Source organism: Bufo bufo, chromosome 1, assembly GCF_905171765.1.
Source record: "Bufo bufo chromosome 1, aBufBuf1.1, whole genome shotgun sequence".
Taxonomy (NCBI): Eukaryota; Metazoa; Chordata; class Amphibia; order Anura; family Bufonidae; genus Bufo; species Bufo bufo.
In genome coordinates this window covers 792034649-792056598 of record NC_053389.1, presented here as the reverse complement: position 1 = coordinate 792056598, position 21950 = coordinate 792034649, and the positions used below count along the sequence as shown (strand labels likewise).

At 45.3% G+C, this 21950-nt stretch overlaps 1 protein-coding gene across 3 annotated transcripts; it reads right to left on the bottom strand.

Moving 5' to 3' along the window:
• Positions 1-2200: 2200 nt before the first annotated feature.
• Positions 2201-15716, bottom strand: ACP5 (acid phosphatase 5, tartrate resistant). 3 transcript variants are annotated; one of them, XM_040415016.1, is made up of 5 exons: positions 15611-15716; positions 11597-11876; positions 6052-6179; positions 3586-3931; positions 2201-2868 (listed from the first exon to the last, which is right to left on the bottom strand). In XM_040415016.1, exons 2-5 carry the CDS (start codon positions 11867-11869, stop codon positions 2629-2631), a joined length of 987 nt encoding a protein of 328 aa, XP_040270950.1. In that variant the 5' UTR covers positions 11870-11876; positions 15611-15716; the 3' UTR covers positions 2201-2628. The 3 variants fall into 3 exon arrangements, with proteins under 3 accessions (XP_040270950.1, XP_040270949.1, XP_040270948.1); XM_040415015.1 differs by having other exon boundaries at positions 15587-15706; XM_040415014.1 differs by lacking the exon at positions 15611-15716 and adding an exon at positions 15366-15503.
• Positions 15717-21950: the final 6234 nt, after the last annotated feature.

The following is a 21950-nucleotide window of genomic DNA, read 5'->3' as shown; positions in this document are numbered from 1 at the left end:
TGCTTTGCTCCATGTGGGGTGATATCAAAACTGAACTGACTGCAATGAGCTATTCAGATGTCTCCTCTGCTGCTCCCTCTCCCTTCTCACAGCATGTGCACACACACAGTCACTGCATCCCCCTCCTCCCCTCTAACTCCTGCTCACTGCTTTACACATGCCAGATCTTTTTTGGTCACCGTATTTATATTAAATATATTGCAGCCAAAAATTGTGCTTTTCTGTCCAACCATTCCCCCTTTAAGGGTCCATTCACACATCCGTAGTGTATTGCGGATCCGCAATACACCCGGCTGCCACCCCCATAGAACTGCCTATTCTTGTCCGCAATTGTGGACAAGAATAGGACATGTTCTATTTTTTTCCCGAGCTGCGGATCGGAAGATCGGGGCCGCGCTCCGGAAATGCGGATGCGGAGAGCACATAGTGTGCTCTCCGCATCCATTCCTGCCCCATAGAGAATGAATGGGTCTGCACCCGTTTCGGATATTGCGGAACGGATGCAGACCCATTCCACGGACGTGTGAATGGAGCCTAAAATGTGTATGTTTTTTTTCCAACTGCAGAATTAGGCTGACACATGCTTTTATACCCTCTCCCCTCTAAGAGCATGCACTCATACAGACAGAGAGAGAAGCAGCAGCAGCATCCCCCTCCTCCCCGTCTTCTCTCTACCATTTGCTTTAGAATAAATATTCAAACACATTAAGTACGGCAAACGTTTAAATTTTTATTTATTTTTTTAACATTAAAAAGAGACTCCATTTATAAGACAATATTAAGACAATCTGTAAACATAACCTCAAAAAAATAAAAATAAGCATGGCAACAAAAACATTCGACGTGACCAAAGTCAATCAACATGAGAGACACGCGGTCATTGTGCGCTGATCACCTGCTGGACTCCCATCCAAAGCCATTGCTCTTCTTACTAGATTAAACTATGAATTCCTAAGGCCTCTTTCACACGGGCGTTGCAGGAACATGTGCGATTTTTCCGCGTGAGTGCAAAACATTGTAATGTGTTTTGCACGTGCGTGAGAAAAATCGGCATGTTTGGGATCGGTGTTCTGTAGAGTGTATTATTTCCCCTTATAACATGGTTATAAGGGAAAATAATAGCATTCTGAATACAGAATGCATAGTACAATAGCGCTGGAGGGGTTAAAAAAATAATAATAATAATTTAACTCACCTTAATCCACTTGATCGCGCAGCCGGCATCTCCTTCTGTCTTCCTCTTAGCTGATTGCAGGAAAAGGACCTGTGGTGACATCACTCCGGTCATCACATGGTCCGTCACATGATCTTTTACCATGGTGATGGATCATGTGATGACCGGAGTGACGTTTTTTTTAACCCCCTCCAGCGCTATTTTACTATGCATTCTGTATTCAAAATGCTATTATTTTTCCCTTATAACCATTTTATAAGGGAAAATAATAATGATCGGGTCTCCATCCCGATCGTCTCCTAGCAACCGTGCGTGTAAAATCGCACCACATCCACACTTGCTTGCGGATGCTTGCGATTTTCACGCCGCCCCATTCACTTCTATGGGGCCTGCGTTGCGTGGAAAACGCACAATATAGAGCATGCTGCGGTTTTCACGCAACGCACAAGTGATGCGTGAAAATCACCGCTCATGTGCACAGCCCCATAGAAATCAATGGGTCCGGATTCAGTGCGGGTGCAATGCGTTCACCTCACGCATTGCACCCGCGTGGAATACTCGCCCGTGTGAAAGGGGCCTAATGCCCGATAATTCAGATTTGTCCCCAAAAAGTCACCCGATCAAAGGGTTCTTCAATAATACTGATTTGTCACTCACAGTCCTTAAAGGGAACCTGTGGATTTTGGGTATAGAGCTGAGGACAGGGGTTGCTAGATGGCCACTAGCACATCCACAATACCCAGTCCCCATAGCTCTGTGTGCTTTTATTGTGTAAAAAAAAACAATTTGATACATATGCAAATTAACATAAAAGAGTCATATCTTACTTGTGTGACCAGAGAAGAGTCATATTTACAAGCTCTGACTCATCTCAGGTTAATTTGCATATGTATCAAATCGTTTTTTTTACACAATAAAAGCACACAGAGCTATGGGGACTGGGTATTGCGGATGTGCCAGTGGCCATCTAGCAACCCATGTCCTCAGCTCCATACCCAAAATCCCGGTGACAGGTTCCCTTTAACATTCTCCTACAGATTGCAGAATAACTTGGTATTGATTAGAAAATGTCGTACTGTAACTTTAATTTTCACACACATTAGTGATGTTTCGAGTGCAGATCTAGCCTAGTGGTCTCAAACCTGTGGTCAAACTACAACTCCTGGCGTGCTAAGATAGCCACAGCCCATCAGGGCATGCTGAGAGCTGTAGTTTTGCAACAGGTTGGACAACACTAGAGACCAGCCCTTCAATATGTCTGCAACCCAGCTGTATAGGGAAGGAGGATGGATTCCGAGAGGTACTAAAATTTTAAAACCAACGCTAGACGATAAAACTGGAACAAATACAGTAGCAATTTGTTCACTTCAAGTGGTGGAAAATTTAAAATCAGCAGCTTGTTCCATCGCGGACCTGGACCTGCCAGTTATGAAGTGCAGGCACGGCAGAGGAGCCTACAGACCTCGTGGATAGAGGGTCGTCCGGAATAGACTTCTGCCCCCTGACTGTATGTATGTGATGTTCAGTTCTTTAGGTGTCGCCTGCATATACACAAAGCTTCCCATGGTCTCCAGATCACCTTCAAAAAAACGCAAGTAGCCTGGGGGAACTTTGTCCTCATGTTTGCGGGAGTTTTCCATAAAGTTCCCTGCTCCGCTCAGCACATATCCAATGCCGCTGTCATCCTGCAGGTACTGGAAAAGTAAGACACAGTCACGTTATGGTCGTCATGCACATAAGCTATTAATTAAAAGTACCATGAGTGGATAAGAAGAGAGTCCCGCATTCATAACTGCCATCAATTAGCCAAAGCAGAGAACTACAGAAACAGGACCCACCACCAACCCCTGCAAGTTTCAGTTTAAATTTTCACTTCCTGCCTTCCTGGAGCCATAACGTTTTTACATAATAAACTTTATTTGTCGAATAGAAAGATTTTTTTAACAATCCTGTATAGGTTTTTAAATTATTATATTTTTTTTACATAGACCTGTTTGCATGCGAAAAATTATTTCTTTTATACACTTTTTGTTATTTTTTCCACTGGGGGCTTGAACATGTGATTTTCGGATCGTTCTTAATGATCTGCAAAACTTTTATATTGCAGTATATGATGTTATGCCTATTAGGTCAGGCCCTTGTAGGTATTCGCACATGGCAGGTCTCTAGGCCACTGGCTGCCACACGATCACATTGCAGAGGATGAGGGGAGACAGGGAGCCTCCATCCTCACTCATTTATAAGCCATGGCAGAACTGACCATGGCATCTAAGGGGTTAAAGTGCCAGGATCGGAGTTCTCTCTGATCCCGGGCATCTGCAAGTTGTATAGCAACTTGTACAGTATATGGGGAGGCATTATCTTTCAGTTTCAACAGGCATGTACTCTGCTGCTATACTGAAGCCACCTACCTGCACATTGTGATCATGTCCACTTAGATAAGCGGTCACTCGGTACTTCTTCAGCAAAGGCTCAACGTAGTCGACGAGGCAGTCGGTGGTCCCATGCTCGGCTATTGACCACACGGGATAATGCCCGGCCACTAGCAAGTATTCATCCTTGGAGGTCCGCAGTTTCTCTATCAGCCATTCTAATTGTTCATCTGCCAACTTCGAGTTTGCTGCTCCCAATGGCTGCGCCTCTAGAAAGTCATCGGAGTTGCCGCACAAGACAATGGTGTCCAACATGAGAAGTCTCAGAGACACATTGGTGCCTGGGATCTCGAAGGACAGGTCATAGTACAAATCAGGATATTTCCTGTGTGGAGGGAAGAAAGAGGGCGTCATGTACAACTCTCTGCAGCCCCTGTTTTTTCCTTATAATTATCCCTTATAATAAAATTAGAAAAACACAAAAAAAAAGTTACAGAACTAGAAAAACATGGAAGCTGGCTTCCAGAAACAGCGCCACATCTATTTACAGGTTGTGCGTGGGATTGCAGCTCAGCCCCATTTACTTCAATGGAGCTCAGCTGCTGTACCAGACATGGACTGTTCTGGGAGAAAGCAACCATGTTTTTCTAATTCTGTAAAGCTCTTTTTCTTCTTGAACAGCCCATGTCTGGTATAGCAGCTCAGCCAACACCGAACATTGTTTCTAGATAGCTGCAGTTCATGGACCATACAAAAAGAAGTGTCCAGCCTCTCGTGGATACTAAAATTGGGGCTTTATTTTTTAGACATAAATCTTTAACCGTACAAGTAGCCAAAAGACAGTCCAAACAAGGCTTACGCATTTTGGACATACATTATGTCTTTATTCATTAGCAGTTAGCGTTGAGTATAAGGACACAGTGTGCCTGAGAAGCATAAGTATTTTTAGATGGTCTTTTGGCTACTTGTACGATTATGGATTTATGTCTGAATAAGGCCCCAATTTTAGGGCCCTCAGGATGCTGAACACCTCTTTTTGTATAGCAGCTCAGCTCCATTGAACGGAATGCTATACCACACACTGTCTGGAAGCCAGGCACCCTTAACAGAAGCCCAGTGGCTTGCCGATGGAGATGGGGGGGGGGGGGGGATGGGGAGGGGGCGGTCCGCCCCAGGTGCAAGCTGTCAGGAGGGAGCTGGATGCAACGATTGCTTCAATCAATACAGATGGAACTGCTCATTGCTAGAGCGCTGGGGAGTCCTTTCACTTAGGCTACATGCACACGACCGTGCTGTTTTTTGCGGTCCGCAAACCGCGGATCTGCAAAAAAACGGAAGCGCCCATGTGCCTTCCGCAATTTGCGGAACGGAACGGGCGGCCCATTGTAGACATGCCTATTCTTGTCCGCAAAACGGACAAGAATAGGACATGCTATATTTTTTTTGCGGGGCCACGGAACGGTGCAACGGATGCGGACAGCACACGGAGTGCTGTCCGCATCTTTTTCGTCCCCATTGAAGTGAATGGGTCCGCATCCGAGCCGCAAAAACGGCGGCTCGGATGCGGACCAAAACACTGGTCGTGTGCATGAGGCCTTATTGACCGCTCAGCTCCCCGCACTCCTTCCCTCCTCCAGCCGTCTGCAGCCCTGCATACACTGATCGTGCTGATGAACCGTGTAGGAGGAGCATACAACCCCAGGATTCTGCCTGTGCTCTCCTCCGACAGAGTGCTGCAGCGTGATCTGTGCCTGTGCTGGGAGTACTGAAGGTGATCTGATCATCAGGAATAGGATAAGGGGAGTAGTTACTGTTTTTTTTATTTTGTTAACACTGAGGGGACACAATGTGAGCATTACTACTGTGAAGGGGGCACAGAGAGGGCATTACTACTGTGAAGGGGAAGGGCACAGAGGGCATTACTACTGTGAAGGGGAAGGGCACAGTGAGGGCATTACTCTGAAGGGGGCACAGAGAGGACATAACCACTGTGAGGGGGGCACAATGAGGGCATAACTACTGTGAAGAAGCACAGAAAGGGTATAACTACTGTAAGGCTGCACAGAAAGGGCATAACTACTGTGAAGGAGACACAATGTGGGCATAACTACTGTGAAGGAGCACAAAAAGGGTATAACTACTGTAAGGGGGCACAGAAAGGGCATAGCTACTGTGAAGGGGGCACAATGTGGGCATAACTATGATGAAAGGGGAACAATAAAGGGATAACTACTGTGAGGGGGGGCACAATGTGGGCATAGCAACTGTGAGGGGGCGCAAGTGTACTTGCATTAGTAAATGTGGGCCATTGCATCTACCACAGAGGTAAAAAATGCTGCTGATCAGTCACCAATTGTGAGGTTGAAAGCAATGAACTGCTCTCCTTTCATGCAGTCAGTGATTAAAAATTCTAGCAACCAACAGCAGCCACTAGAGGGAGCTCTCACTGCACACAGATTTCTAAACAAAAAGGAAGTATTATGATAAATGTAGAAGTGACATTACCAGCGAGAGGACACCTTGCTGTAGGCAATCTGAGCTGTGACATTTCCATTGTGGTCGTGATTACCGGCGATAACGTACCACGGGACATTGAGCAGCGACTCCCCAGCAAACACATTCTCAAATGTTTTCTGGATGGGAAATAAAGTTACACGTGGGATTTAACAAATTCTCATAGAGAACTCTATTTACAAGCTTAAAGGGGGCTTCCAAATGTATATCATTAAGTACAGACAATGGGGCAAACAGGTAATTTTGCCTGAGGGAAAACCCCCAGCCACTGCATGGGAAATGCAGTATTACGTGGCAGCCATTCAGATGACTGCCCTTTTTTGTAATACAAGTTCCATCCGTACAGGTGCCGCTCCTACAGAGAAGCAGGTGGTTTTTTGTATTTTTTTTTATGAGACATCCCCTTAACCCCTTCTACCCCGGGCCAGTTTTCACCTTCCTGCCCAGGCCATTTTTTGCAAATCTGACTTGTGTCACTTTATGTGGTAATGACTTTGGAACGCTTTTATTTATCCAAGCCATTCTGAGATTGTTTTCTCGTGACACATTGTACTTCATGACAGTTATAAATGTGAGTCAATATTTCACCTTTATTTATGAAAAATCCTAAATTTACCAACAATTTTTTAAAAATTCGCAATTTTCAAAAATTTTATTTCTCCGTTTTTAAAACAGAAAGTGATACCTCATTAAATATTTATTAGTTACCATTCCCTATATGCCTACTTTATGTTTGAATCATTTTGTAAATGTCATTTTATTTTTGGGGGACATTAGAAGGCTTAGAAGTTTAGAAGCAATTCTAAAAGTTTTTAAGATAATTTCCAAAACCCACTTTTTAAGGACCAGTTTAGGTCTGAAGTCACTTTGTGGGGCTTACATAATAGAAACCCCCCATAAATGACCCCATTGTAGAAACTACAACCCTCAAGTTACTCAAAACTGATTTTACAAACTTTGTTAACCCTTTAGGTGTTCCACAAGAATTAAAGGAAAATGGAGATGAAATTCCTAAATTTCACTTTTTTGGCAGATTTTCCATTTTAATCCATTTTTTTCTTTAACACATTGAGGGTTAACAGCCAAACAAAACTCAATATTTATTACCCTGATTCTGAGGTTTAGGCCTATTGCACACGACCGTATGGCTTTTTCAGTGTTTTGCGATCCGTTTTTCACGGATCCGTTGTTCCTTTTTTTGTTTCCGTTGTGTTTCCGTTTCTGTTCCGTTTTTCCGTTCCGTTTTTCCGTATGGCATATACAGTATACAGTAATTACATAGATAAAATTGGGCTGGGCATAACATTTTCAATTAGATGGTTCAGCAAAAAATGGAACGGAAACGGAAGACATACGGATGCATTTCCGTATGTGTTCCGTTTTTTTGCGGACCCATTGACTTGAATGGAGCCACGGACTGTGATTTGCGGGCAATAATAGGACATGTTCTATGTTAAAACGGAACGGAAATACGGAAACGGAATGCATACGGAGTACATTCCGTTTTTTTTGCGGAACCATTGAAATGAATGGTTCCGTATACGCACCGTATACAGAACGCAAAAAACGGGAAAAAAAAACGTCCGTGTGCAATAGGCCTTGGGCGATTGTCTTAGGTAGGGGCTCTTTTTTTGCGGGATGAGGTTATGGTTTTATTGGTACCATTTTGGGGGGCATAGGCCTTTTTGATCGCTTGGTGTTGCACTTTTTGTGATGTAAGGTGACAAAATGGCTTTTTTTAAACAGTTTTTATTTTTTTTTGTGTTTATCGGACGGGGTAGATCATGTGATATATTTATAGAGCTGGTCGTTACGGACGCGGCGATACCTAATATGTGTGTGTGTGTGTGTTTTCTTTTTTATATATATAAAATCAGGGAAAAGGGGCATTTTTTTCTTTTTTTACTTGAAACTTTATTTTTATTTTTTTATTAAAAACTCTGACTTTTTCCCCCCCAACATTATTTCTGTCCCACTTTGGGACTTTACTTTAGGGGGTCTGATCCCCTCTTCAATGCATTACAATACATCTGTATTGTAATGCATTGCCTGTTAGTGTATTACACTGAGTTATACACTAACAGGTTGCCTAGGAGACCAAGCCTCAGGCTGGATCTCCTCGGCACCCGTAGAGGGCAGGTCCCAATGCTGTGCAGGGCATTGGGCAGCCTCTGCACGGCATTAGGCTGCCTTCTCACCCATTGGGTCCCCGCCACAGCAGTGCGGGGACCCAATGGGCTCTCTCACCCGCCTCAAATCCCTTCTATGCCGCGGTCAGCGCTGATTGCGGCATAGAAGGGGTTAATCAGGCTTGTACAGGGGTTAAGGGCTCATGCACACCACCGTATATTTTTTGGGGTCCGCAATACATGTATCCGCAAAAAATATGGACGTGTGCATTCCGTATTTTGCAAACAAAGAAAAAAGAATACCCTGTCAGGGTAAGGGTACAACTCAAAAGAGATACTTTTCAGCAATTTGCCATGTGGCTATAATACCCAACTTGCCCCAGACTTAGGCTGAGTACACACGGGCGAGATTTCCGCGCGGGTGCAATGCGGGAGGTGAACGCATTGCACCCGCACTGAATCTGGACCCATTCATTTCTATGGGGCTGTGCACATGAGCAGTGATTTTCACGCATCACTTATGCGTGGTGATGGACCATGTGATCTGACGTCACCACAGGTCCTTTAGCCGGCAGCTCATGATTAAAGAAGTAAGAAGAGACCGGCAGCGTTTCCTTTCCGTTTTTCCGTTCCGTTTTTCCGTATGCCATATACATTATACAGTAATTACATAGAAAAAATTGGGCTGGGCATAACATTTTCAATAGATGGTTCAGCAAAAACGGAACGGAAAAGGAAGACATATGGATGCATTTCCGTATGTGTTCCGTTTTTTTGCGGACCCATTGACTTGAATGGAGCCAAGCACCGTGATTTGCGGACAAGAATAGGACATGTTCTATCTTTTCACAGTACGGAAATACTGAAACGGAATGCACACGGAGACACTTCATTTTTTTTTGCTGAACCATTGAAATGAATGGTTCAGTATATGTTCCGCATACTGAACTACAAAAACAGCCAGTATACTGAACGCAAAATACTGTCGTGTGCATGAGCCCTAAGGCTGAAAGGTGTGCGCTACCTATATCAACCTATTGCTGCCACTAATAGTAACCGTCTGTATTCTAAGTCACTTCACTCCACTAAGGCTACTTTCACACTAGCGTTTTTGCTGGATCCGGCAGGGGTCAGCAGAAACGCTTCAGTTACTGATAATACAACCATCTGCATCTATTAGGACCGGATCAGATTGTATTATCTTCAAAGGATCCGTCATGAACTCCATTGAAAGTCAATGGGGGACGGATCTGTTTTCTATTGTGTCAGAGAAAACAGATCCGTCCCCATTGACTTGCATTGTGCTCCGCATCCCAGGGCGGAAAGCAAACTACAACATGCTGCGGTTTGCTCTCCGGTATGAATGGAACGGAATGCATTTTGGAGCGCTCCGTTCTGTTCAGTTACGTTTTGTCCTCATTGACAATGAATGGGGACAAAACGGAAGCGTTTTTTTTTTTTTCCTGGTACTGAGACCCTATGACAGATCTCAATACTGGACAATATTAATGCTAGTATGAAAGTAGCCTATCTCTGTGAGACTGCCCCCCAAGTTAGTGGAGTGAAGCGACTTAGAATACAGACGGTTACTATTAGTGGCAGCAGTAGGTTGATATAGGTAGTGCACACCTTTCACCCGTAGGCCTCTTGCACAGGCAACGTCCGTGCGGCGGCCGGGATGGATCGAGACCCATTCAACTTGAATGGGTCCGTGATCCATCCGCACCGCAAAAAAAAAATTAACAAGTTCAATATTTTTGCGGTGCGGAGGCACGGACAGAAACACCACGGAAGCACTCCGTACTGCTTCCGTGGGGTTCCAATCCGTGCTTCCGTTCCGCATCTCCGTGATTGCGGACCGATTAAAGTGAAAGGGTCCGCATCAGTGATGCAGAGTGCACACGGGCTAGTGCCCGTGTATTGCGGACCTGCCAAATGCGGGCCGCAATACGGCCACGGGCACACAACGTTCGTGTGCAAGAGGCCATAGCTGCATGCATTATCAAAGAGTTACACATCTGTGCTTGCTAATTTTAATGTTGAGCACGCTCGCACTGTGTAGTGTGTTACTAGTTTTAGATAGATTATATTAAAGGTTATATTTTAATCAAAATTTTAGTAAGTCTGGGGCAAGTTGGGTATTATAGCCACATGGCAAATTCCATATTTTGCAGAACGGAACAGCCGGCCCCAATAGAAAAGTACTATCCTTGTCCGTAATGCGGACAATAATAGGAGATGTTCTATTGTTTTGCAGAACGGACATACGGAAATGGAATGCATACGGAGTAACTTCCTTTTTTTTTTGCAGACCCATTGAAATTACGGTAATAGTTCCACATACGGTCCGCAAAAAAAAAAATTATGAACGGACATATAAAGAAAATACGGTCATGTGCATGAGCTCTTAAAGGGGTCTCGCAGTGCTGCTATATTGATGAACTATTCTCAGGATTGGTCTTCATCAATATCAGGTCTGACCCCCAGCAGCTCCACCGATCAGCTGTTTAGGGGTAGTGGCACTGCTTCCGCTTCAAAATTACACTGCACCGCCGCTGCAAAGGAGACCGGTAATTATCTTGAGTAGACTTGCGAGAATCGACCTTCGGATCATAGATTCAAAGTTGATTCGTTCAAAAAGTTTGATGTTAATGCTGTTTCCGTATTAGCTCAAGTTCGTATCGCCCGACGTCGTGCAAGACTGCGGTGAATTACTACTGTAATCATATCTACGTATTTAATAAACAATATAAACCAGAAATCTGAAGTGGACTTTGGTACTGGCTGGTACCTCGGCACTAAAGCCCACTTCGGATTCCTATTTTATATTGTTTTTAAATACGCAGATATGAATGCAGTAGTAAGTCACCGAAGTCTCGCTCGACTTTGGGCGAGACGAAGTTTGGTTACACGGAGCCAATACATTTTAAATGCTGTACGAAAACAGCATTAACCTCAAAGTTTTTGAACAAATTCACTTCGGATCTATGATCCAAAGGCCGATGCGCTCAAGCCTAATCCTGAGGCTGGATCACCAATATAGTAGCACTGCACAACCCCTTTATTCAATGTATAATGAAAGGTTCTGCATTCAGGTGGCTTTACATGCCCTGCTCACATCTGCTACAACGTGTCATTCTTTTGTTTCTGGCCGTCTGCAGCTGCCACTAGAGGGAGCTTATGAGCTTACAGAATACAGTGCATTCCTTCAACTCAATAGTAAAGCAGTAATGTTGGATCTAATAACCGCATGGTGTTAGAACAATGGACATTCTCTTTAACAGAAAATGGTATCTGAAGTGTGCTCCATGTGAAGCATCCCTCAGTACTGCGGGTTATGGTGCAGTGCTCTGGGGGGGGAGGGGAATGCAGGTTTTTTGAGTCAGGACAACCATTTCTTTCCTCACCTGAAATCTAAAGTCGTTCACGTCCGTCACGCCATCATAATAGAAGTTGTCACCCACAGACACAATAAAGTCGGCACCCCACTTGGATACGATATTATCAAGCTCGGCTGCAACCAGAAGTTCTTGCTTGGTGGTGTAAGGGGGGAGGGGCAGTCCACCCCAGTCACCAATCACAGCAAAGCGAAGAGAGGGAGCATTGTCTTTGAGGGGGCTTGAGAGGGTCTTCATAGTTATACATGGCAAAATGCTCAAGAGAACAACGAGATTCTTCATTTTAGATCTGTGCAGGGAAAAAGTTGATGAGACAAAATATCATAATTCAGGCAAAGTAGTAATTACATAAAATGTATCGCAATATATCATTTTTTCCTGCTGAAACCCTGTGTCTAAGGCCCCTTGGAGACAAGCGTGAGCGGATTAGGTGCGGATGCGTTGCAAATGCGTTCAGTGAAAAAGGGCAAGGGCATTCAGTTTTGTATGCGATCGCGTTCAGTTTTTATCGCGCGTGTGCAATGCGATTTAATGCGTTTTGCACGCGTGTGATAAAAAACTGAAGATTTACAAACATCTCTTAGCAACCATCCGTGAAAAACGCATTGCACCCGCACTTGCTTGCGGATACATTGCGATTTACACGCAGCCCCATTCACTTCTATGGGGCCTGCGTTGCGTGAAAAATCGCAGAATATAGAACATGCTGTGATTTTCACGCAACGCACAAGTGATGCGTGAAAACCACCGCTCATGTACTCAGCCCCATTGAAATGATTTGGTCCGGATTCCGTGCGGGCGCAATGCGTTCGCATCACGCATTGCACCCGCGCGGAATACTCGCTCGTGTGAAAGGGGCCTAAACCTATCATGTGTGATACATGTGTTCTGAGCTGGTGTATCTTATGTGATACTGTCTACTGAGCCGCTGTATCTAATTCTATCATGTGTGATACTACTGAGCCGCTGTATCTAAGCTTATCATGTGTGATACTGCCTAATGAGTCGCTGTATCTAATCCTATCATGTGTGATACTACTGAGCCGCTGTATCTAATTCTATCATGTGTGATACTACTGAGCCGCTGTATCTAATTCTATCATGTGTGATACTACTGAGCCGCTGTATCTAATTCTATCATGTGTGATACTACTGAGCCGCTGTATCTAATTCTATCATGTGTGATACTACTGAGCCGCTGTATCTAATTCTATCATGTGTGATACTACTGAGCCGCTGTATCTAATTCTATCATGTGTGATACTACTGAGCCGCTGTATCTAAGCTTATCATGTGTGATACTACTGAGCCGCTGTATCTAATTCTATCATGTGTGATACTACTGAGCTGCTGTATCTAAGCTTTATCATGTGTGATACTACTGAGCCGCTGTATCTAAGCTTATCATGTGTGATACTGCCTAATGAGTCGCTGTATCTAATCCTATCATGTGTGATACTACTGAGCCGCTGTATCTAATTCTATCATGTGTGATACTACTGAGCCGCTGTATCTAATTCTATCATGTGTGATACTACTGAGCCGCTGTATCTAATTCTATCATGTGTGATACTACTGAGCCGCTGTATCTAATTCTATCATGTGTGATACTACTGAGCCGCTGTATCTAAGCTTATCATGTGTGATACTACTGAGCCGCTGTATCTAATTCTATCATGTGTGATACTACTGAGCTGCTGTATCTAAGCTTTATCATGTGTGATACTGCCTAATGAGTTGCTGTATTTAAGCCTATCATGTATGATACTGTCTACTGACCTGCTGTATCTAGAGAGTATCACATATGATAGGCTTAGATACAGCAACTCATTAGGCAGTATCACACATGATAAGCTTAGATACAGCGGCTAAGTAGAGAGTATCACATATGATAGGCTTACTGAGCCGCTGTATCTAAGGCTCTTGTGTGTGATACTGTCTGCTGAGCCATTGTATGTAAGCCTATCATATGTGATCTTGTCTCCTGACCCGCTGTATCTAAAGGCGGCCATACACGTTGGTTGATGGTTGAACAGCATCATCGGACACGGCCATACACATTTTAGTCGACATTGGACAATCAAATTGCCGATACACGTTCAATGAAACTGGGCGATGGACGAAAGACCTTTCTTGGAACATTCTTTCATTAAGGCTATCATGTGATAATACCATTCAATGTCTGAATTGGTGTATCTAAGCCTATTATGTGGATACAGTCTCCAAGAAACACACAGTATTACATCCTCCATCATGTAAAGTTATTAAACTTTGCACGTTCTCCGGTCCCTGGAGATGAGGTCACCTGGATAGCGAGCAGTCTGCACCTGATAAACTCCTCTCTACATCATTTAGCACGCCCAGCACCACTATATGTGGTCACATGACTGAAGGGCGGGATATCCTGTCAGCTTTACCGTGACTATACGTTTGTTTCACAGCTTAGCAGGAGGGGATGGCGGTATACTGTCACACCACTCTATCTGAAAAATCCAAAAACCTTCTAGAACAATTAGCCAAATGCCGACAGCTAGACCCCTCCATACACACACACCTGTTCTGGGTGGGCATGCAAGTTTTCAATAGGTTGAGGGGAGTAAGTCACTGCCAGACATCTCCCATGATAACCAAGTATCGGGCATGTTGAAATCCAGCAGCCCGATACTTCTCGCCATCGGTGGAGAGTCATGACACCTCCATAAACCATAGATAGTCGCCTGGATCTACCTAAATTGTCAGGTTTGGCCGGCATTCATCTAATATCTATGGGCTATAACTAGGTGCTATGGGCAGCCACCTACCCGGGGGGATTCATAGCAGCAAGACCCATCCAAAACCAGCATGGAACTACCCACAGGACCCTACTAGACCCAAAACACACGTGGGGAGGCGCACACTCTTTTTTTTTTTTTCCTCCCCTTTGAAATTCTTCAATTTCCTGGAGCAGACAAAGCCGCAGGAAAAAAAACAACAAAAGTGCATTATAGCCCTGCAGGGAGTCAATACAGCCACCAATTCCCCATTGTTTTACGCGTGGCTTGAAGCTAAAGGGGTCAACAGGATAGGGGAGGAGTCTCATAGGTGGGGGTCCCATGTTTGAATGGAGTGGTGGTCTAGCATACAAGTGACCTTCTATGGCCAGCTACAGTGGGATATGATGCTGTATACACAGTCATGTGAGGGAGAGGAGCCAAAGTATATACCCCCCCAACAAAATGGGTCACCCTATATACTGCCACTGATGTATACATGAGTCGTATCTGCTGTATATTTCATGTATCAGCAGTATACAGTTCATAGGTCCTTCCGCAGGCCCCGACAACAGCAGGTTACAAAGACAGGTGATTTATCCATAGCAACCAATCAGGTTTCAGGTTTCATTCTCCAGAGGGCTTTTGAAAAACGAGAGCTGGAATCTGATTGGTTGCTATTGACAACAGCTCCACTGGGGCTAGTGCTGATACAAAAGCAGATACGTGTCCTCCCGTGGCCGCTCCTATAGAATCATACACTTATCCCTTTAAGATTAAACTATATGTCACCAAAGCCATATAAAAAGTACAACGCAGGCCGTATATTCTTGTCACTAGTTGGGGAACTTCAGCTACATGTAACTATCACACTACTGTAGCACCACAAGTGCCAGGACAGCCTAGCATGGCTTGCTAGCACAAGCTCACATCCATGTATGACTGTCTATATCAGATACAGGTTCATATCAAAATCTAAAAACAGATATATATAAAAAAAATAACCCTAAACCAGCAGCACTCCTTACCTTGCACCGGCAGACAAGTTCCTCTCTGCTCTGCTGTCCTTTGCCCTGACTTCACACAATACCTTACCCCTCACCCCTCCGGTCTCAAATTACTCAGCTTATCAGGGTTGAGACACTACCACTTCCTCCAACCTCCCACACAAAAGGACAAGCTCTTTACATTCCTCAACAAATGCAAACAAAATAAAAATAAAAAATCATTTTAAAAAAATGAGGCTGACCCAAAAAGTTCATCCAGCGCTCACCCGGTTGCGCAGGGCGGTCTCTACAGTTCGGCCGGCGGTGGAGTTGGAGGCAAATAGCTTCTGACTAATGAGCTGTGGTGAGCGCCTATGCCACGGTCATGCTACAGTTTATTACCACGTTACGTGCAGCGAATTACGTAATGTTTTTGGAGAACTGCGGATGCCACGGACTAGACATGTGGATGCGGGCAGCACGTGGCGATTGTGTGCATTTGACCTGACTAAAGTAAAAAAAAATGCTGTTTATATTTTTAGTTGCATTTACTAGTGAAATTGCGCCTGTTTTTAAGTCTTTCACGCCTTGTTCTATTATTTTGATATATTTTTTAGATTAATTCAGGAGTTTTCTAACTTTTGCAACTTTTTCCCCCCTGATCTATTTAGGTAGGTGTGCCTGAAACAGTCTCATTTCTACGCCACCCCAAGACTCGCATGCTTTTCTTTGCCTGTTTTCAGGGAAGTGCAGTTGTTTTTTGTTTTAAAAGTGGCAAGGGGGAGATTTATCAAAACTGGTGTAAAGGAAAACTGGCTTAGTTGCCCATAGCAACAAGATTCCAACTTTCATTTGTCTGAGCTCCCTTGGAAAATGAAAGGTGGAATCTGGTTGCTATGAGCAACTAGGCCAGTTTTCCTTTCCGCCAGTTTTGATAAATGCCCCGGCCTCTCGTATAGGTTATATTTACCCTGCTCCCTGCACGGCCGCCGCTGCCTCCTCCCACCCCCGGGGGCTGTAGTCGTTTTTTGTTTGCCAGACACAAGGACTGCCATTGATGCGCATAATTTATGACGAGGAGCACGCCCAATCATAAATTAGACAATTCTTACGGCAGCACACGGGGAAAACTGAGACCGGCGCGCAAAAAGCCCAATGGGGCACATTTATCAAGATCGCCTGTTTTGAGCTTAAAATGAGACCAGCATAGTTCAATCGGCTGTCTTTCTTTTAGGCTACATGCACACAAACGCTGTTTGTTTCCGTGTCCGTTCCATTTTTTTCGCGGATAGGATGCTCGCCCATCCATTTCAATGGGTTCGCAAAAAATGCGGACAGTACACCGTATGCTGTCCGTCTCCGTAGCCCCGCACAAAAAATAGAACATGTCCTATTCTTGTCCGTTTTAGGCATTGTTAAAATGAATCCGCCCAAAAAAACGGATGGCATATAAGTCATGCATTTTTTTTTTGCGGATTGCAAAACACATACGGTCGTGCGCATGTAGCCTTACCTAGTGTTTATTAAAAGTCGCACAGCAGTTGATGAATTAGACTAAGTGTATTTGGTAAATAACCCCCAGTGTTTTTTCCCCCCCCATAGCTGCAAAAATCGTGAAAAACACCAAATACACACCAGCACTAGGCCTCATTCAGATCACCATAGTGCAGGGGCGGTATTATGGCAATACATTTTTTTGTGCAAAAAAATAAAAATAAAAGGGGATTGAATCCTAAAGAAAAGAAGTGAAGTGCTTGTTTTCGTTTCTTTCCTCTTTGATTATTTCAGCTTTAAATGCAAAAACAATCAAGAAAACGTCAGACGGAAGCCCAAGATTCAGGACTTCTGTGGTACGGATCTGAACATGAGAGCCAATAGAGGGCTAACGAAAAGGCGAGAATGGAAGAGTGAAGCTATGCCCTGGAGCCTCCCCTCCCCCACCACCATATCTGGCCTTGGAGAGCTCTACAGAGCAGCGCTTTCCTGCAGGGCTGTACTGGGGCACATTTACTAAGACCGGCTTTTTACGGTGCTCTAAGTTTCCCCCTGCTCTGCCCCAAGATTTGTCTAATTTATGACTTGTAATAAATTTAGGAGCATCTGTGACAGTCCTTGCGTCTGGCGTAAATGTTAGGAATGTTAGGAAATTTACCCACACTCCGCCTCAACCCAACTGACGGACACGGGCGTAAAACCAACCAACTAACGGTTAAAAAAAGTAGACTTCCGACTATTTTACTCCTAAAGTCCCTTAGTAAATGGGCCCCACTGTTTTGGGCTTTTGCCATCTGCATATGTTTAGGATCTGTAATGTGGAGCAGCAGTCACAGGGACACATTTACGAAGACTGGCTTTTTACGCCAGTCTTAGTTTCCTCCTTGTGCTGCCGTAGGATTCGTCTTAGGCCTCATGCACACGACTGTTCCGTATTTTTGCGGTCCGCAAACCACGGATCCGCAAAAAAACGGAAGCTGCCCGTGTGCCTTCCGCAATTTGCGGAACGGACCGGGCGGCCCATTGTAGAAATGCCTATACTTGTCCGCAAAACGGACAAGAATAGGACATGCTATATTTTTTTTGCGGGGCCACGGAACGGAGCAAAGGATGCGGACAGCACACGGCACTCGCAGCTGGTGAAAAAAACTTTTCCGGACCCCGGCTGGCGGACTTTTTCATCAACATTTAGGCTAAAGCGACAGTCGTTTCTGCATAGGAATCAGAGTGGAAAAACCGTATGAATTCCGCAGCGTTTGCAGGTGGCCTTAGGCTTGTTTTCAGGAGTAAATGTTAGTAAATTTGTCCCAGCACGACCCCAACATGTCCCCGCTCCACTGAACTACTGATTGCAGTGGGAAACCGGCCATGCGACTTAATATTGACACAAGGTCGCTTTAAAAAAAGGGCCTTCCTACTAATTTTATTTACTAAAATAGTCGCAAGTCCTTTAGTAAATGACCCCCACAGTGTGGCAGAAATCTGGTTTTACCACAAATCACTGTGGTTTTCACACTGATTATTAAAGGGATATTCCCACCTGATGGCATATAGCTTTGTTACGCCATCACTTTATAGCCCTTCCTCCACCAATCCTGAGAGTAAGGGCCAGGGGTGTAGCTATAGGGGAAGCGGCCCCCTCAACAGTATTACACAATGAAATTATATACAGAGACAGTGTAGAAAACGGATGGAACAGCTGCCGGACCTGGTCTGAGAGCCTGATCTTTACTAGCCACAGGAATAGGGTCGGCATGAAAGAAGGGGGTTGCAAAAAAATTACTGGGGGAGGGGGGCCCCCATTCAAAAATTTTCTGTGGGGCCCAGTCATTTCTAGCTACGCCACTGGTAAGGGCCCATGCACCCAAACAGATTTTTGGTCCGCATCTGGACCCATTCACTTGTTACCGCAATGCCCTCCGGCCCCATTGACTATAATGAGATCCGGCCACTACCCGACATGAATTCCGGGATTCAGCCGCACTAATACCATTGCGTGCAGAAGAGGACACAGCCACGTCACGTCGATAACTCTACTACCATGTTCAGCCACCATGAACACCCCCTTAGGCCATTTTCACACAAGTGTTTAGTCCGGGAGACTTCCTCCATGCAATGACCACATTTCCCGGATCGAACACTGCTACTCTGACCCGAACTCACTGCATCATAGGGATTTATGATGCTGTGAGTTCCTACCTGACCACTGGTCTCCTGTACTTTACCATGACAGACCTGACAGACCAACATGCTACCCACCAGGAGGATGGTTTACCACGGCAAACACTCACTCTGCTCATAGCAGACACTCTTCTGGCACTTTATATAGGGGGCACTCTGTTGGCGCTTTTGCTGTCTATAAGGCCTCATGCACACGACCGGTTTTTTTTTGCGGTCCGCAAAAACGGGGTCCGTAGGTCCGTGATCCGTGTCCGTTTTTTCTTCCGTGGGTCTTCCTTGATTTTTGGAGGATCCACGGACATGAAGGAAAAAGTCGTTTTGTTGTCCGCCTGGCCGTGCGGAGCCAAACGGATCCGTCCTGATTTACAATGCAAGTCAATGGGGACGGATCCGTTTGACGTTGACACAATATGGGGCAATTGCAAACGGATCCATCCCCCATTGACTTTCAATGTAAAGTCAGGAGTCCCTATTATACCATCGGATCGGAGTTTTCTCCAATCCGATGGTATATTTTAACTTGAAGCGTCCCCATCACCATGGGAACGCCTCTATGTTAGAATATACCATCGGATTTGAGTTAGATCGTGAAAACTGATATCCGACAGTATATTCTAACACAGAGGCGTTCCCATAGTGATGGGGACGCTTCAAGTTAGAATATACTACGAACTGTGTACATGACTGCCTCCTGCTGCCTGGCAGCACCCGATCTCTTACATTCATTGGTGGCCAGTGGGCCCCCCCTCCCTCCCCCTCCTAATTAAAATCCCCCCCCCCATCATTGGTGGCAGCGGAGAGTTCCGATCGGAGTCCCAGTTTAATCGCTGGGACTCCGATCGGTAACCCTGGCAACCAGGACGCTACTGCAGTCCTGGTTGCCATGGTTACTTAGCAATTTTAGAAGCATTATACTTACCTTCGCTGTCTGTGACCGGCTGGGCGCTCCTCCTACTGGTAAGTGAAAGGTCTGTGCGGCGCATTGCTTATAGCACAGACCTGTCACTTACCAGTAGGAGGAGCGCCCAGCCGGTCACAGACATCGCAGGTAAGTATAATGCTTCTAAAAATTGCTAAGTAACCATGGCAACCAGGACTGCAGTAGTGTCCTGGTTGCCGTGGTTACCGATCGGAGCCCCAGCAATTAAACTGGGACTCCGATCGGAACTCTTCGCTGCCACCAATGATAGGGGGGGGGGGATTTTAATTAGGAGGGGGAGGGAGGGGGGGCGTACTGGCCACCAATGAATGTACAGTAATACAGGGGAGGGGGGGGCCGCACTGGCCACCAATGAATGTACAGTAATACAGGGGAGGGAGGGGGGGCCCACTGGCCACCAATGAATGTACAGTAATACAGGGGAGGGAGGGGGGGGCGCACTGGCCACCAATGAATGTAATACAGGGGCGGGAGGGAGGGGGGGCACACTGGCCACCAATGAATTTAAAACTGGGGAGGGAGGGGGGTGTGACCCCTCCTGCCTGGCAGCACCTGATCTCTTACAGGGGGCTATGATACGCACAATTAACCCCTCAGGTGCGGATTAACCCCTCAGGCCACCCTAATTGTGCGGATCACAGCCCCCTGTAAGAGATCGGGTGCTGCCAGGCAGCAGGGGGCAGTCATGTACACAGTTCTTAGTATATTCTAACTTGAAGCGTCCCCATCACTATGGGAACGCCTCTGTGTTAGAATATACTGTCGGATCTGAGTTTTCACGATCCGTCTGTGTGAAAGTAGCCTACGGCCACGGATCACGGACGCGGATGCCAATCTTGTGTGCATCCGTGTTTTTTCACGGACCCATTGACTTGAATGGGTCCGTGAACCGTTGTCCGTCAAAAAAATAGGACAGGTCATATTTTTTTGACGGACAGGAAACACGGATCACCCCCGCGGATGAACAACGGTGCATTTTCCGAGTTTTCAATGGACCGATTGAAAGTCAATGGGTCCGCAGAAAATCACGGAAAATGGAACAATGGCCACGGATGCACACAACGGTCGTGTGCATGAGGCCTAATGGTAAGGTCTGTACTTGTCGAAGGGATTTACATTAGAAAAAAAATATTTCAGCAAAGTGCACAGCATCTCAAGTCTCCATGGAATTGATTCTTTAAAGTAGGCAAGACAACTATCTTTTTAGATTTGCAGGCCACTTTATTCTGGTTTCTTAAAAGAGTTATCCAAGACTTTAGGACTGAGACCTATCCTCAGGATAGGTCATCGGTATCTGATCGGTGGGTGTATGACTTCCGCCGATCAGCTGCTTGAGAAGGCATCGGCACTCCTGTGATCGCCACGGCCTTCTCCGTGCTCACCAAGCACAGCGCCGTACATTGTATAGTGGCTGTGCTTGGTATCGCGCTCGGCCCCATTGACTTCTATGGGAATGAACTGCTCCTAGGCCACGTGACTGATGAACGCGTCATCACTCGGTCTAGGACAAGTTGAGAGAAGGACGTGGCGCTACTGTAAACGCCGCTGCCTTCTCGAACAGCTGATCGTCGGGGGCCCAGGGTGTCAGACCAAACCGATCAGATACTGATGACCTATACAGAGGATAGGTCATCAATTCTAAAGTCCCTTTAAGGATTTATAGGCTTTTTATGACGTTGCACTGCCTCCATGGTCAGCAGGGTGACGCCCTTTAAGACCAAACAATCAAAACAACCTATTGTGAAATGTCAGTTCAGCAAATGTCCTTGATGAACTCTATAGAAGTTATGTGTGTATGAAGGTAATAGGTCAGGAGGACATTACTCACATTACATTTGTTTGCTTACTCTGTATGGGTTAGATAAGGAGATGAGGGGTAGACGTGACTTGTGACTGCTTCATATCAACCACCAGGTCTAAAGAACCGCCAAATCATAGTTATCATTTTTAATCATTTTTCATAAGTAATATTTAAAGTGTCACGTATGTGTTGTTGGGTCTTTTACTGCTGG

Excerpts from the sequence above, each read along its gene's own strand:
- ACP5 (XM_040415016.1), bottom strand. The coding sequence starts at position 11,869 with ATGAAGAATCTCGTTGTTCTCTTGAGCATTTTGCCATGTATAACTATG. Across the intron at positions 6,180-11,596 it reads TGAACGACTTTAGATTTCAG|AAAACATTTGAGAATGTGTT; the intron begins GTGAGGAAAGAA and ends TTTCCCATCCAG. Across the intron at positions 3,932-6,051 it reads AGCAAGGTGTCCTCTCGCTG|GAAATATCCTGATTTGTACT; the intron begins GTAATGTCACTT and ends CCCTCCACACAG.